This window comes from Rhinoraja longicauda, chromosome 14, assembly GCF_053455715.1.
Source record: "Rhinoraja longicauda isolate Sanriku21f chromosome 14, sRhiLon1.1, whole genome shotgun sequence".
Taxonomy (NCBI): domain Eukaryota; kingdom Metazoa; phylum Chordata; class Chondrichthyes; order Rajiformes; family Arhynchobatidae; genus Rhinoraja; species Rhinoraja longicauda.
This window is the reverse complement of record NC_135966.1, coordinates 24192405-24209950: the sequence shown is the minus strand read 5'-3', so window position 1 is coordinate 24209950 and position 17546 is coordinate 24192405. Positions and strand designations below refer to the sequence as shown.

The 17546-nt window shown below is 40.7% G+C and overlaps 1 protein-coding gene across 5 annotated transcripts in view; it reads right to left on the bottom strand.

The window, feature by feature from the left end:
• The window catches only part of ablim3 (actin binding LIM protein family, member 3), a 212176-nt gene that overhangs the window by 104344 nt on the left and 90286 nt on the right, over positions 1 to 17546 (bottom strand). For all 5 annotated transcript variants that reach the window (XR_013548085.1, XR_013548088.1, XR_013548087.1 and 2 more), the window contains exon 4: positions 9934 to 10049. Coding sequence is in view for 1 of the 5 variants with exons in the window: in XM_078411587.1 (XP_078267713.1) it covers positions 9934 to 10049 (116 nt within the window). In the remaining 4 variants the exon portion in view is untranslated. The remainder of the gene's footprint in view (positions 1 to 9933; positions 10050 to 17546) is intronic.

Below are 17546 nucleotides of genomic sequence, written 5' to 3'. Positions count from 1 at the left end.
CTTGACACCATTCAGATAATAATCTGCCTTTCTATTCTTACTTCCAAAGTGAATAACCTCACATTTATCTACATTAAACTGCATCTGCCATGTATCCGCCCACTCACACAACCTGTCCAAGTCACCCTGCAGCCTTATTGCATCTTCCTCACAATTCACACTACCCCCCAGCTTAGTATCATCTGCAAATTAGCTAATAGTACTTTTAATCCCTTCGTCTAAGTCATTAATGTATATCGTAAATAGCTGGGGTCCCAGCACCGAACCTTGCGGTACCCCACTGGTCACTGCCTCCCATTCCAAAAGGGACTCATTTATCCCCACTCTTTGCTTTCTGTCTGTCAACCAATTTTCTATCCATGTCAGTACCCTACCCCCAATACCATGTGCCCTAATTTTGCCCACTAATCTCCTATGTGGGACCTTGTCAAAGGCTTTCTGAAAGTCGAGGTACACCACATCCACTGACTCTCCTCTGTCAATTTTCCTAGTTACATCCTCAAAAAATTCCAGTAGATTTGTCAAGTATGATTTCCCCTTCGTAAATCCATGCTGACTCGGAATGGTCCTGTTACTGCTATCCAAATGCTCAGCAATTTCGTCTTTTATAATTGACTCCAGCATCTTCCCCACCACTGATGTCAGACTAACTGGTCTATAATTACCCGTTTTCTCTCTCCCTCCTTTCTTAAAAAGTGGGATAACATTTGCTATCCTCCAATCCACAGGAACTGGTCCAGCTGGAAAATGTTCCAGCCATTAGCACTGGCACTTCTCTGCCTGTAAAAATGGGTAATGTGGACCATTTATCCCTCCAAATGCTACTTTGGTATCTTCCAAACCACCTCTACAATAAGAACAGTACAAAATGTGCTTGTATTACTTTATATACACAGTAGAGAAGCAAGACAAAAATAAATAATTATTATTTGTAAATTACCACTTTAAAATTAACACTGCTAATATTTCTTGTATAATATTAAATGATATTATTCCAAAGAGTAATAAATGATGAATTTGTTTATACTTCACGTATTGATTTTTCAGTGCAAGATGGACACTGAAGGAATCATAAGAGCATCTCTGAATGATGTAGCACAGAAGGGGGCCGTATGAGCTGATGTTAGTGTTTTGATAGCACTATCTAATTGGTTCCAGTCCTCTGCACCTTCCCCATTGCCTGTAATTTGTTTTTGTCTAAATCCGAAACGACTATTGAAAAGTTATTTTTGAATTTGCTTTTGCCACCCTTCAAGCAGTGCATTCCAGATCAAAACAACTTTCTGCATAAGAAAATGTTTCCTTATGCTGTCTTTCATTTTTTGCTAGTTACTCATACTGTTTCCTCAGATTATTAACCCTTCTGCCAGTAGAAACAGTTTTTCCGTTTTTAATATGACAAAACCATTTTGGATTTTGAACACGTCTTTTGAATCATCCTTTAATCTTCTCTTCTTGAAGAAGAACTGTCACAAGAACACGAGAATTAGAGCAGTAGAAAGTTACCAGGCTTCCCAAGCCTGTCCTATAATTCAATAAAGAGTAATAGAATCATTGAATCATACAGCACAGAAACAGGCCCTTTGTCCATGCCAACCAAGACGCCCCATCTAAGCGAATCTCATTTGCATGTGCTTGGTCCTTATCCCTCAACCTTTCCTATCCATGTACCCATCTAAGTGTCTTTTAACTGGTGTTATAGTGACTGCCTTAACTGTATCCTCTGGCAGCTTGTTCCATATAACCGCCAACCTCTGAGTGAAATCGTGGTCCTTCAGGTTCTTATTGCCCCACTCACCATAAACCTATGATCAATGCTGGATTCAATGTTGGATTCAACTCTTCTTTGCCAGCTGTCCATCACCTAAATTCCCTGATTTTACAAATATTTATCGAACAATTTGACCCCCAACACTTTCTGGGACAGAGAATTCCAGAGATTCACTACCCTCTGCAAGAAGTTTCTATACACCTCTGCTTTGTAGAAATGTATGGGAAGATCTGCTCCGATTTCACCCTATTTTCAATAACATAATTTTTTTGGGGAATTATCTACAAAAATTCCTACAGTATGCTGTTCTCACTATACCTGACACTGTACCAGTTTTGATATCTGCTGAAATACTATCCTTAACTTTCCCTCTTGATCTAAATGCCATGATTGTTTCTTCATTTTATTTTGTGATCAAATGAAAGGTCTGTGGGTCTTTAGATTATTAGCTGTATTTAAATGCTATGGACCAATAGCTACTGCTTTTAGAAATAATTTCTCAGTAATTACTTTTGCCGTTTAATTGCAAGAAAGCTACACATTGTAAGGTCATGTAATTACAGGCATTGGTCACAAAAGTTTACTTAGATTTATTCTAAGCTCATTAAAGTAATTTTTGATATAAGTTGCAGCTTGAATCAACTAATTACAGTTTGGATTGAAAATAAAATATCTAGAAAATGTGAAATAAAATTTCAAGTGACTTGGAATAATGAACTTGGACTTGTTTTTCAGAATAGCGAGGACCAGAACAATTCTCGTTATTTATGTTTCAAGTGACTCATTTGGTCTTGTTTTTATGCAATAACAGAGAAAGAATTGTTTCATGGCACTGTATCAAGTCTTCTGAGTACCATAAAGCCTAGGTATCACAAAATGCTGGAGTAACTCAGCAGGTCAGGCAGCATCTAGGAGAAAGGGAATGGGTGACGTTTCGGGTCGAGACCCTTCTTCAGACTGATGTCAGGGATATCAAAGAAAGGATATAGGTGGAGACAGGAAGACAGTAGGAGAACTGGGAAGGGGAGGGGGGGGGGGGGGGGGAAGAGAGGGACAGAGGAAGTATCTAAAGTTGGAGAAGTCAATGTTCATAACGCTGGGCTGCAAGCTGCCCAAGCGAAATATGAGGTTCTGTTCCTCCAATGTCCGGTGGAAACTCCTTTGACTCCTCTCACTTCCTCCAAACCCGAGGCGTAGCTATGGACACTCGCATGGGCCCGAGCTATGCCTGCCTCTTTGTCGGGTACGTCGAACAATCCCTGTTCCAGATGTACACCGGTCCCATCCCCGAACTCTACCTCCGCTACATTGACGACTGCATTGGTGCTACCTCTTGTACCCGTGCAGAACTCACTGACTTCATACATTTCACCACGATTTTCCATCCTGCTCTTAAATATACTTGGACTATCTCCGACATCTCCCTACCGTTTCTGGACCTCTCCATCTCCATCACAGGAGACAGACTAGTGACTGACATCTACTACAAACCCAGTGACTTCCACAGCTATCTGGACTACACCTCTTCCCACCCTGGCTCCTGCAAAAAGTCTATCCCCTACTCCCAATTCCTCCGTCTACGCCGCATCTGCGCCCAGGATGAAGTATTTCACATTAGGGCATCAGAGATGTCCTCATTCTTCAGGAAACAGGGCTTCCCCTCTCCCATTATAGATGAGGCTCTCACTAGGGCCTCCTCTATATCCCGCAGCTCCGCCTCCCCCCATTCCTAACAAGGACAGAATCCCCCTTGTCCTCACCTTCCACCCCACCAGCCAGCGTATCCAACAAATCATTCTCCAACATTTCCGTCACCTCCAACGGGACCCCACTACTGGCCACATCTTCCCATCTCCTCCCCTTTCTGCATTCCGCAGAGACCATTCCCTCTGTAACTTCCTGGTCCACTCGTCCCTTCCTACCCAAACCACCCCCTCCCCGGGCACTTTCCCCTGCAACCGCAGGAGATGCAACACCTGTCCCTTTACCTCCCCCCTCAACTCCATCCAAGGACCCAAACAGTCTTTCCAGGTGAGACAGAGGTTCACTTGCACCTCCTCCAACCTTATCTATTGTATCAGCTGTTCTAGATGTCAACTTCTCTACATCGGTGAGACCAAACGCAGGATCGGCGATCGTTTCGCTCAATACCTTTGCTCAGTCCGCCTTAACCAACCTGATCTCCCGGTGGCTGAGCACTTTAACTCCCCCTCCCACTCCCATGGGCCTCCTCCTGTGCCATACTGTCATGGGCCTCCTCCAGTGCCATACTGAGGCCCACCGGAAATTGGAGGAACAGCACCTCATATTTTGCTTGGGCAGCTTGCAGCCCAGCGGTATGAACATTGACTTCTCTAACTTTAGATAGTTCCTCTGTCCCTCTCTTCCCCCCCCCCCCCCCACTTCCCAGTTCTCCCACTGTGTTCCTGTCTCCACCTATATCCTTTCTTTGTCCTGCCCCCCAGACATTAGTCTGAAGAAGGGTCTCGACCCGAAACGTCACCCATTCCCTCTCTCCTAGATGCTGCCTGACCTGCTGAGTTACTCCAGCATTTTGTGATACCTTTGATTTGTACCAGCATCTGCAGTTATTTTCCTACACCATAAAGCCGAGATATTGTATTTTTAATGAACACAGAACATAGAAAAGTACAGTACAGGAACAGGCCCTTCAGCCACAATGTTTGTGCTGAATATGATGCCAAGGTAAAAATACTTTCATCTGCCTGCACATGTTCCATATCCCTCCATTTATTGCATATCCAATTGCCTGTCTAAAAGTCTCTTAAACGCCTCTATCGCATCTGCTTCCACCACCCTCTCTGGCAGCATGTTCCAGACACGTCTGTATAAAAACTTGCCCTGCACATCTCCTTAAATCTTGGCCTCTCAACTTAATGCATGCCCTCTATTCTTTGACATTTTCCCCTTGGGATAAAGGTTCAGATTGTCTACCCTATCTATGCCTCTCATAATTTTATATACTTCTATCAGGTCTCCCCTTAACATCAGTCGTTTAAGAGTAAACAATCCAAGTTTGTCAAACTTTTGCTTGTAGCTAATAACACCAAATCCAGGCAACATTCTGTTAAACTTCTTCTGCACTCTCTCCAAAGCCTCCACGCACTCCCCATTATGGGGCAACCAGAAAACTCTTTGCAACACTTCAAATACGGCTCAGTCACAGCCTGCATCGTGACTTCCTGACTCTTATACTCAAAGTCCTGACCCATGAAGGTGAGCACACCATATGCCTTACTTACCGGTCTATCTACTTCTGTTGCCACTTTCAGGGAGGTACGGACCTGGACCCCAAGAAATTTCTACACATTAATGCTGCTAAGGGTCTTGCTATCAACCCTTATCTTTCCCTTATTTTCAACCTCCCAAAGTGCAACATATCTTTCCCTTTATTTCAACCTACCAAAGTGCAATACCACACAATCAGAATAAACTCCATCTGCCATCTCTCCACCCATTTCTGCAGCTGATCTATATCCAGGTGCAGCCTTCCTCACTCTCCACAACTCCAGCAACCTGCAAACCTGCTAACCAGTCCATCTACAGTTACGTTCAAGTCATTTGAATACATCACAAGCTTTGAAAGTGCCAGCACAGACCCCTGCACAACTCGACTGGTCATAGACCTCCAGCCAGAATAACACCTTCCATCACAACCCTGTGCTTTCTACAAGTAAGCCATTTCTGAAGAATATTCACAACTTATTAAATAATATAGCGATTGTTAGTCATATCTGCAAAAGCTCACAAAGAATGTATCATTCCTGCCTGTATTCAAGGCTTACCCATGACCTCTTTTCAATATTTGTCATGGTTGGAGGAAGAGAGGGAATTTGGCCTCACCAGCCTATAATTCCCTGGATTATCTCTAATTCCCATTAAACAAAGGAAGAACATAGTACAAGGTGTCCCCCGGTAATGAATGGGTTCCGTTTTTACAGATGTTCATAAGTCAACTTTACCTGTAAGTTGGAAAATACACAAAAATCATTCAATATGGTAGCCATACCTCTACAGTTCTGTAATGAATGGCATCAAAAATTTATAACTTCATTAATCATAGAGGCAGAATTAGGCCATTTGGCCCATCAAGTCTGCTTCACTTTTCCATCGTGGCTGATCTATCTTTCCTTCTCAACCCCATTCTCCTGCCTTCTCCCCATAACCCTTGACATCTGTACTAATCAAGAATCTGTCAATCTCATCAACTGTTAATCATATAAGACTGGGAAAAAATCTATTAAAAGTGGAGGGAAGGTGAAAACTAGTGCTGGCATTTGTAGGAATAAACATATGTAACTACATTGGACTTTTGAATTTAATAATATTATGGGAGCTGATCCATGTTGGGCTGTCGAGTGGTCAGGCATTCGTTCCCCAGGATCACCCTGCGGTAATCCTCAGAATTCACAAATATATCAAAACAATAAATGTTATAAATGTTTATTGCCATGTTCAATAACTTTAAATGCCCTACATAAATTGTTGACTATCTCCAAACTAATTCCTCAAACTTTATGTTCCATTTCAGAATTTAAAAATAATGTTGTTTCTTTAACTAATGATGTTGGCCATTTTGAAAATTGGCCCTCCAATTGGTTCATAGGTTATAACACTGACAAAATCCCTCCAGGGTGGAATGGTTGCCCACATCCCAAAGACATGGGGGTTTGTAGGTTCATTAGTCTAAAAAAATTGCCCCAAGAGCGGAGGGAGTGGATGAGAAAGTGGGATATCTTCTAGTAGTGTGAATGGGTGATTGAAGGCCGAAGTGGACTCGGTGGGCCGAAGGGCTTAATTCCATACTGTATCTCTAAACTAAACTGAAGTTGAGATTGCATCAGCCATAACCTTATTAAAAGGCAAGCAAACTTGAGGGACAGATTGGCCTACTGCTGCTCCAACGTCTTATGTTCAGATGAGGAAAAATCGAAGGACCCATTTGAGGTAAAAAAAGTTGAAAAAAGAATGATGAATTTTATTTGAATTTATTGAGAGAGAATATTCGAGAGTTAGTGAGGAAATGACTTTAACGATTGCAAAGGAATGCAGAGAAAGTTTTGGGACTTGTTATTGGCCGTATATCAGCATACATTGTCTTACACATGGACACAAAATGATCTAACAAGAAAAGTTCCGATTGTGGTAACAAAGAGAATAATAATTTTAAGTGTCTGTCCCTGACAAGGGAGAATTTAAAAGTTTGCATAACTGTATAAGCGGATAATGAATTACGCATTTTAAAAAGGAAATGCCTTGCTATGTTTTCGTTCTTGTTGCCAGGACATAAACAATTTGCTCTTTGAACATCCAAGATCAAAACAAGAAATATAGCCAATACAGCAAGCATTTTAATGAAGAGGAAGTGTGATAGTTCTCTAACAGGACTCAGATGAGGAAACAATGGCACCAGCTGTATCCTGGGCTGGTTGAAGCACACCCTAGTGGTGCATGATCTCCACATGACCAGGCATAAAGCTGGGCTTCCCTTGGTTGTCAGTTGTCAGGAAATGCAGGAAAATCCTCTTGCCAATATCAGCGTGGAAAGTTTCATTTAAAAACAAAACCAGTATTTTCCCCTGTACTCAGGAACTTTTAAAGTAAACTAGGAAGAAGGTGCTATAATTCATTGCAGTGCTGCTCTTGAGAGCTCAAAAATTGGCATTACCATGTCTGAATTTCCATTCTATGCCGTGCTTTATGGAGATCATAATAAACCTCTTTCCTTCACAAACAATGCCTTCTTTTCAGATTTTCAAACAATAAAATGGATGTGCATTTCAAACAAGCGGACAGTAAATCTACATACCGCCGTAGTTTTAATAATCTCCAAACTACTACTTGGATTAAGCAACCAAAAACTATTACATAGCCACCTTGGGCACGCAATGCAGCATTGCCTAATCTTGGCTCACCTTTATGATTACAAACTTGGACGATTCAACCTGATAAACCAGGCCGCAATTGAGAAGGGAGGCTGATTACTACATTCCTGCTTCAGCAGAAGTCCCTCTTTATTTACTGCACAATCACAGGTGTGCCTGTGTGTGTACGTGTGTGTGTACGTGTGCATGTGCGTGTGTGCATGTGCATGTGCACACACACACACACACACACATGCATGCATGCAGGCAAGTGTACAGTTGTGGTGGGGTACAGGGACTGTGGCATGTTCTACCCACCCTCATGATTTTCCTATCTTCTGCTACTGATCCTTTCAAATACCAAGGGTTATCAAGAACAAAATGTTGATAGTGTTTGGATGAACAGTTTTGTGAAGGAGAGCCTCAATCTGGAGATGATTCAATATGTCAGACTGAGCCAGGTGGAACTTATCCATCAGTTATTAGCATGAGAAGGTTTGGCTTCAGTTGAGGAGTGGACCTAAACCTTATCATGCAACAATATAATCCACACATAACAAATACTTTTGGGAGTTGTCCTTTAGAAGGCTGAGCAGATTTTTGTTCAGTTTACCCCTTTGAAAGTTTCTGGATTGAGTTAAAGGAATTTTCTTTACAGCAATAATTATTAGCACATGGAATGCTTTGCCAAAGGCCTTGGCTGAGGAAAAGATGAGTGTATTGCTGAGATACTAGATCAAAATTTAAACAGAATAGGAAGAGAAAAAACAATGAGTTAATTTTGCATTGGTTTAGAAGAGAGCTGGCTGAAAATTTGAGCTAGTAAAGTTACTAAGGACCAGCACAATATTATCAAACTTCCTGGCAAGGATATTGCTGTTTTGTTTGATGAACTGACTTCTGTTTTGCCGAGGTTCAATTCACCTCTCAAAGAACAGTGGCCCAACTAGTCACCCTCCACTAGGACCCTCTTTCCTCTGGCTGATCTCATTCTCGCATTGAACAAATTCTTCTCTGCCTCCACCCATTTCCTGCTTCCTGATCCTGTGCATAACTCGGCAATTTCATCATGCTTGTTGTCAATTTCTTCGAAACACTTCCAAACTACACATGTTCCATCTCTGACCCTTTCTTTCGCTTTCCTAACTTATCTACCTCCACTTCTGGGATAGGTTAATACCTGTTCCAAACCCAAACTCTCCCACAGCTCTCTTGACTACACCACTGCCGACCCAGCTTCCTGTAAGGACTCCATACCATTCCATTCTCCCAGCTTCTCCAGCTCTGTCATATCTGTTCTGGTGCTCACCCCTTGCACAGCAATGCATCTGATATTTCTTCCTTTTTCCGTAGTTATGGTTTCTCCTCCACCATAGATGAAGGGGCTTTTAACCATTTCTGCTCCATTCCCTCCAATTTACCTCCCACCAAAAGTGAGGATTAGGTTACTTTGTCTTCAGCCTCTGCATTGATGGATCATCCTCCATATTTTTGGCCACCGAGAACAGGATGCCGTTACTAGACTTGTCTTCTTCACCCATCCTCTTTCTCCTCACACCACATTCCTCAGGGAAAATGCAAGAGATGCAGCACCCACTCTTCCACCTTGTCCTTTCCCTCAATCCAGGGATTCACATGCTCCTCCAAGTTGAAGCAGTAATACTATTTTACTCTCAATTTACTGCAATGCATTCAGTGCTCATAGAGTTCCTCTACATTGAAGAAACCAAAGCTAGACTGGGGGAATGCTTTGCCAATGCTCTGTTCTGTGTGTATGGGTGATCTTGAGCTTTTCGATGCCTGTCAGCCACTTAATCCTCCACCCTGTTTCTACTCTGACTTCAGTCTGTGGCCACTTGTACTGTTACAATAAAGTACAATGTAAGTTCAAGAAACAGCACTAAATCCCTTGATGGCATGTGACAGCCTCCCACCTAACTCACCTCTCCCCCCACCTAATTTGATGCTGAATTAAACAATTTCAGATAACCAGCCGTTCTAGTGTGTATCAGAATTCACCATAGACACTCAATAGTTCTCCACTCTTCGTTTTATTTTAGATTCTTAGTTTCTACAGTACTATGCTTTTCTACTTTTGTTTCCCCAACAAAATATCAATTCCCCAATCAACTCACCATCAACTCAGTAATCAGGTTGTGTAGGAAGTTAATAGTTCTGTGCAACTGGAGGAATTTCTCCAGAAGGTGAAAACATTCAGTGGGATTGCAAAAGAAGATAAGGGAATTAATTTAGTCAAAATAAAATTAACAAACTTACGACTTGGTCCATGAATCTTTATCGGTTCCGAGGCTGTAACCAATGTATGAGAACATTGCTGACATACACAGTCCTTGCCACTGAACGTAACACGGTCTCCGACTGGGAATGGCTTCCTAAAACAATGACATTAGACACAAGTGAATGCAACTCCATCACCATTGCTGGGATGCTACACTTTTAAAATATATTTACTTGTTCACAAAAATGTTCCACTTCAGATTGATATGAAGACAGTCTGAACAGTGGCATTTACCTTCTTGCTATAAATGCATAGTATTTTCCAAAAACAGTTTTCTAAAATTATGTTCCCACATGTTTAATTCACTGTAGATGCGTGTGATTAATGTGAAGTATCCTGTTCAAAAACGCTGACAACTGTAGCAGTGTTCAGAAGCAATTGGGTTGTTGGTTTTTAGGCAGAAGTTGGCAGTAAAGTAGTGTATGATAAGCATACCAATCGTGCCACGAATAGATTTTCAATTTCCTGTCCCGCCTTAAATCTGCTTCCATAGATCAACCATTTGTTATAGAACTCATCTACAGTATTTATTGCCCACCTCCATCATCACACACAACAGAATCCACGTCAGCTGTCAGTAATTTTATTTTAGTAAGCCTTCAGCCTTGTCCATTTTCCATTTTTATCTTCTTTGGAATCACATTGTGAAAATATCCGATCCCATAGCTCAGACCAAACAGCTTTCAGTTCGGAGTTAAGAATATTCATCAACTTTATTTTCACTGCTCCTGCATTATTTTTGGGTCTAAATCCCAGTTCAACAGTACTGTGGGTGGACCTCCAACAGAAGACGCCATTTATTCAAGCCATCTCACCACCACCGTCTCAAAGGTAATTAGGGATGGCAATAAATGTTGCCAGCAACACCCACATCCAAAAGAAGGAATGCAAAAGCAAAACACTTATTAAGTATTAATACATCCTTTGATGGCATTGGAAAGGAATTCTGAAACATGACTGTGGTTGTTAGAGGGGCTTCAGCACAAGCCTCAAACCTAATTATTTGTAACATAGTAAACAGGTTGTTTGCAAGTTCCACGAGAAGTATTTTAAATCTCTTTTAGGGAAGCATAAAGGCCAAAGATAATTGTCTGAGTTTTTGAGTTTCTATTTCAATGCTCAAATTAAAACATCTGCAAATGAGTACAGGGAGCCTGAGGTTAACCACAGGCAATATCAAACAGTCTGGGCTTAGAATAGCAATAAATCAAATAGAGGAGGAATTCAGTGGGTCAGCTGTGGAGGGAATGGGCGGATGTCGTTTCGAGTCTGGGCCCTTTTTCAGACTGATGGCAGCATCTGCTCCACATCTGAACCTACCCAAAGCATGCCCCCTTTGCGGGAGCTCTCCTCCACTCTCGACTGGGAGCTTCATGAAACCCTCTCTCACCGTTCCACCTCCATCAGTCCAGGCGCTTTCTGCTCCTGCTGAAACTCACTACCATACCTGTGGTTTCCTCCTCAGATCTTATGTTCATGGATACTGCCCAACCTGCTGAGATCCTGCAGCAGTTTATTTTTTGTTCAGGCTGGGGCCATTGACTCCGCCAGTCCTTACTGTCTCCCTTGCTGTCTGAAGGGTGGGACCACTTACTTTGCCGGGTCATACAGTTTCCCCGGCTGCCCACAAGCCGGGACCCTCGACACTGACACCGCTGGGTCCCGCTGCTCTTCCTCTAACACTGATCATTCCACTTCCCCCATGTCCCACTTCTACACCACCCCGCACACCCCTCTTCTCTCCCACGACCCTCCCGCTCCTCACTCCACCTAAACTGTCTTGCTGGATGGAGTAGGCCTTGCTGTGGGTGGTGATGGCTGTAATCACCTCCAATCATCCAGTGCTGGTCATATCTATAGATCCCTGATAGCACAATTGTTCTACGGCAGCTGTGTTGTGTTTGTACCCAGTGCTTATCCATGACCTGAAGGGAAATCTGGCCTAAGGTTCTCCCAGTATACAAAGGGAATTATGATCATGGAACAGCAGGAGAATGAGCAGAAAGATTAATGCATTTCACAACTTAACAGTAATGGCACAATTTTATGCAGGATCGCCTATTGAAGCCTGTGATTTGTCATTCACTGTGAATTCACAGGCAATTCACTGTGCATAGAGAGCTTTAGCATGTAACGTTTTAGAATATCACACTTCAGAATATCGCACTTTTGCAACCTTGCCAGTTCTATTTCTATGCTCAATTCTATTTTTGCATGCAATGCAATTTCCAGATTTTTTTCTTCTAAATTCATTTTCCTTCCAATTTGTCTGGAGGTTTTCCTTGGTGGTCATCAACTGCAGCCAGGTAGCCGAAATATGTAGAGCACCAATAGCAAGAGAAAAGTTGGACATAAACCCACTAGCTCATGACCGGAGATCATCTCTATTCCTATTTATAGGTGGTGAATCCTAATTTCATTGAGCAACATTTACATCAGACTCATTTTAAGATTGAAAGGACTCATTTTACTTCACAATTTGTTGTCATTGGCCAACATACATTACCAGATCACTCAAAATTAAATACCATTCGCATTCCACCTTCCCCTTTAAATTTTGCCCATGGTTTGGACATATTCCTTTTATGAATAGCCTTTTAAAATATTTCTCATGCCTGCAAGATCGCTGTGAAAAATGAACGAGGACTAATTAAATTATGTTGCAAACTGGCACAGTCATTCATTATCCAGAAATAAATGAAGAAAACAATACTGCCTCTCTTCACTGGTGTTAGTTTCTGTATGAACTATTTAATGAGGCAAACAAGAAAGTGTTGTGAATAAGAGAATCATGAGGAGCTTTTTAAAACAAAAAATTAATTGGCGAGATTGATCTAAATCCAAAACTGGGAGGCTAAAGTGAATTGGGTCTAATCAAAATCATATTTTTTTATAAAAAATAAATATGATTAAGTCCAATTCTTTCCAGTTTGTGATTGGTAAAAATATGTGTTCATTTTAAGTTATTAAATTAAATGCACTGATAAATAAATCTTTGTCCCATTATAATTGTGGATTATTGGCACGTGTACGTCTCACTGATTGTTTTTTTCTGTACTAAGGTAACATACAGTGTTTAAAGAGGGGAAAAACAGTGGGCTCCAGAAGGCTGCTTGTTCATTGTTGTTGCTCAGACTGTGCACATGCATCGTGCAGTGACGCCACATTTACACTGCAATAACTTCCCCTTTAATGTGTACTGAAGTACAGTGAAGAGCTTTGATTTGCATGCTATCCAAATAGGACAGATATACTAAACATAAATACAACCAAGTCAAACTCAAGAACAAAGGGGGAAATATATTTCTCAGCATTGTAGCGCACCAGCACTAGCACCAGAGACAAAGTGCAATGTCCACAATAGCGTACAGGTAAATCGGACAGTACCCTCGCCTATGGAAGGACTATTCAGTAGCATGATTACAGATGGTCTTTGAAATGTAGGAGAAAACTATTATCTGGCAAAAACTCAAGCAGTCACTGACAGAATGTGCAAATGACACACAAAAATCACCAAAGATGAAGTTTGAACCCAGGTCACAGAGCTGGGAGGCAGCAGTTTGACTAACTATGCCACTGTGTTGCAGTATGTCTGATTAATGTCCTTATTAGGCAAGGTTCATAATGCACCTACTGTGGCATTCTGCATTGCTGCTTAAAAATCAATACCATAACCATTATCATGGAGCAGGAAGATAGACTGCTATTGTAGGTACAATCTTGGCCAGCAAGATGTTGTGATCAGTCACAATAAAATAATCTCTCATGTAGTTCATATGCCTTTTGATGTCCCTTTCCCGAGAGCCATGGGTTATCCTTCCTTGACAGTAGATAAGCAGTGTCAGTATTGCTTTTGAGGACTACTGCAAACCTGATGATATTCAAAGATTCCCATGAAAGAAGGAAGTTCAGGGCGTTTTCAGTTGTTCTAATTTGACAATAGGCTCATCCTTTTCTTTTAATAATTATAGACGATTCGTATCCAATTTCAGGCTCAACTAAATCGCTTCTTACTGTACAAAGACTTATTTATTCTACTGCACCTTATCCTTAGGGAATCTCCTGAATACTTATGGAAGCATTTGTTTAATTTAGTTTAGAGGTACATCATGGAAATAAGCTCTTCAGCCCAGCGAGTCCACACCGATCATCCATTGGCACTAATTCTGTTATCTTACTTTTGCAACCACTCCCTACACACCGAGGACAATTTCACGGAGTCCAATTAACCGACAAACCTACACATCTTTGGGATGTGAGAAGAAACCGGAGCACCCAGGGGAACCTATGGAGTCAGTCACAAGGAGAACATGCAAACTCCACACAGACAGCACCCAAGGTCAGGATCGAACACAGGTCTCTGGCGCTGTGAGGCAGCAGCTCCACCAGCTATGCCATTGTGCAGATTTGGAAAATTTGGTAAATTGACTCCAAGGAATTATGCAGTCAAATCTTGGCTGCAGAGAAAGCAATACACTCGCCTTAAGATCTTTTTCGTGGTGACCTGAATGACTCCATGCCATAGGCAACTTGTTATATAAATAGTTATTTATTAAAAACATGTTCGCTTTCTATGTTCATGCTTAATTGCATATACACTCGAAGCTGGTCAAAATTTGTGACCATGGCCCTGCCAATTCATCCTACAGATTTTGCAGACACAAAATGCTGGAGTAACTCAGTGTGTCAGGCAGCATCTCCTTCCTGCATATACAGATTCTGCATCATGGGCAATAGGTATTATTCATCATCCATGGTTTTGATGAGATTGGAACGGAATAATATTTGCAAAGCCAGATAATCTTCTGCTTTGGGTACCATGGCAATGGTTATCATGCAGGTCATTTCAAACTGTTCAGTGCTCCCTCTATATGAACTTTCAATTTGTGTATTATCTGCAATAAATCAGTTTGACATTCACCTTGATGTGTTTGTGGGCTTTGTGTTCCTGTATGCCGAAATATACACACCTTTAAACACATCTGCATAATGATCATATCCTAACATTGCTACAAAATGCTCACACTGGATACAGTATTCCGATTCACTTTTAATACTTTGAGCCAATGTTTTCCAAATAGCATCGGTCAACTCATGTAGTCTGCTACTGGAATCAAAATTCTTCACTTTTTGAATGTTTGAAGAATCTAGACAATGCATCTGAGCCTGGAGTCTCATTGGAAAATGTCTACAAATTCAGCACATGCACTGTTAACAGCACACAGCTGAACCTCTGGAGGTAGATAACTCTATGGTTACAATATTAATATATTCATTTTTAACTTTCACCTTGAAATTAAAATTGGTGCATTTTCAATTCTTGCTGCTAGTGACATGCATGGAGCTTCTCTCTTCTTGCTACTGATCAGCTTTTATATCATACAAGCCTCTCCTTTATGGCATTCATTGCTGCCCTTACATTATGACATTTCATGACCTACATTTCCTGGCCTGCAATCCTGGGTTCAACCTTGCAGACTGCAGCAATATGTCATTTATTTTCGCTGTGGAAGCATTTTCCTGCTTAAACTGGCAAATATGACAGGCGATCTCCCTTACATCAATCATAGATTCTCCTGCCTGTGCTTTGTTTTGTGGCACGCTTACTCACCAAACTTGACATTGTATCAGAATTCCTAATTTTGCTTTTGCCATTTGCCCTTGACAGCATTAACCTTGAAATTATACATCCTCTGGCATTCTTTCGTGCTTTTTGAAGGCATCTGCATTGATTTTACATGATAACAAATGTTAAATTATGTGCATTTAATAATATAGATTGGAATTACTTGTCCGTTATATTGGACATGAACTTGACCTTGATTCTGTCAGGTTCCAAATTTATCGCTTTAAGATAGGTTCAGCAATGGTCTCATCCTACCTTTGTTTTTGGTTCCTCATTCATAACATTTATATTCTCCAATAGTGCTGGAGTAAAGTGATTTTGAAATCTTTCAATCGCCTCATCAAATGAAATAAGTCTTGCAAGGTGTCAGAACGATTAGCCAAAGTGGTACAGGCACCCTGTCTATCTCCATTCATAAAATTGTTTCCTGGCACTCTATTGTGGCTTCATTTTGATTGGGCACATATTTGTCCTCACCCACAACTTCACCGAGAATAGCTGCATCAGTTCTACAGAAGAATAAAAGAGCTCACATCATTTAACATTAATGCCAAAGATTTTGATGTAGCTGGAACTTTGCTGCCATCTTGTTTTATTCACACTTTAATGATTACAAGGCTTGGACCTAACGTTTCTACACTTGAGTCTGAGCCAGAGACCTATCACTTCAAAGACTGTATGTTGAAGATATTGTGATTAATTGTGTGGCTTTGACTTACTTTAACACCATGAGCATATAGTTACTCGAAAGTCAATGCCTTCAGTACTTTAATGGCTTTAATTATTTTCCTCTCTCATCACCAGTGCAATATATTTTCCCCTTTGGATTCCTCGTCTACAAGAGTGTGCAAAATAATAAGCAGGAAACATGGGCAAATCTAAAAGATATATTTGGTTTATTCAATGTTCTTTCAGACTGCACACAATGATCTAAATACACTGCATGCATCATTTTAAATATCTGTTATTGCATAGAATTACCATTAATGTTAATATTTCTCTTAATTTTGTTCTTTTCTGAGAAACATTATTATTTAAACATGTACTCAAGGCACACCACTGTGCAGAAGAGGTTGTTCTTGGAGCAACGAACTAAATTTATCCAAAATTCCGAGTAGATTATTAAAATGTCTGTGATTTGTTGAAGGCATGTCTTTAAATTTAGCTCTGTATAATTATTTTCATTCCATAGCATGATGTAAATGACATTACTGTTATCAACTGGGAAACCAGCATTATGTTAACCACTATATCATCTCAAAGGCCTCAGCAATGTATTGCACATAACTCTATTCTCAGTACATCACATTGTATGGATATTTTTTGGTTAATGCCAATGTCTAAGAAGTTAGCAGACACTTCAACAGCACATCTGATGGCGAAATGCTATTCAAGGAATAATTGTTATCTACACATGGTATCTGCAATAAATGGCATTGATTTCCGACTTAAAATATATTGTTTCACTCTCTGCTATGTGACCAATGCCCTGAATGAGCTAAATGTGTTCCATTGCAAACAGGTGCAGCTGTTGTTGCTGGTTCTTATGTCTGACACGTGCAGACAGCTGCACCAGGAATGGGAACCTACTCAAGGCACCAAATTGAATTTCTGAAGATTACCGTGCCAAATATTTTTCCTTGCAGTTACCTTATGATTCTTTTGATGCCACCATCATGTTATTTCACAATAGGTTCTCTTTAAAAAAAAAAAAATTCCTAAAGCCAAAATTTGTTCACTGTATCTCAAATTATCCCTTTTTAATAAAGTATTGATCAACCATAAATTCTTGATTCACGTTACAGCAGTTTTTTCAATAAGTTAACAAATTTGTGTTATTCTACAGTAAATATAAGTGAAATCAATATGATTTTAGTCCTGTTATCAGATGCCAACTGTCTGTCTTCTATTTTGTTATTTTTAATATGTTAAAAGTATGTTTGTGTTCCTTGGTTTGTTTTATAT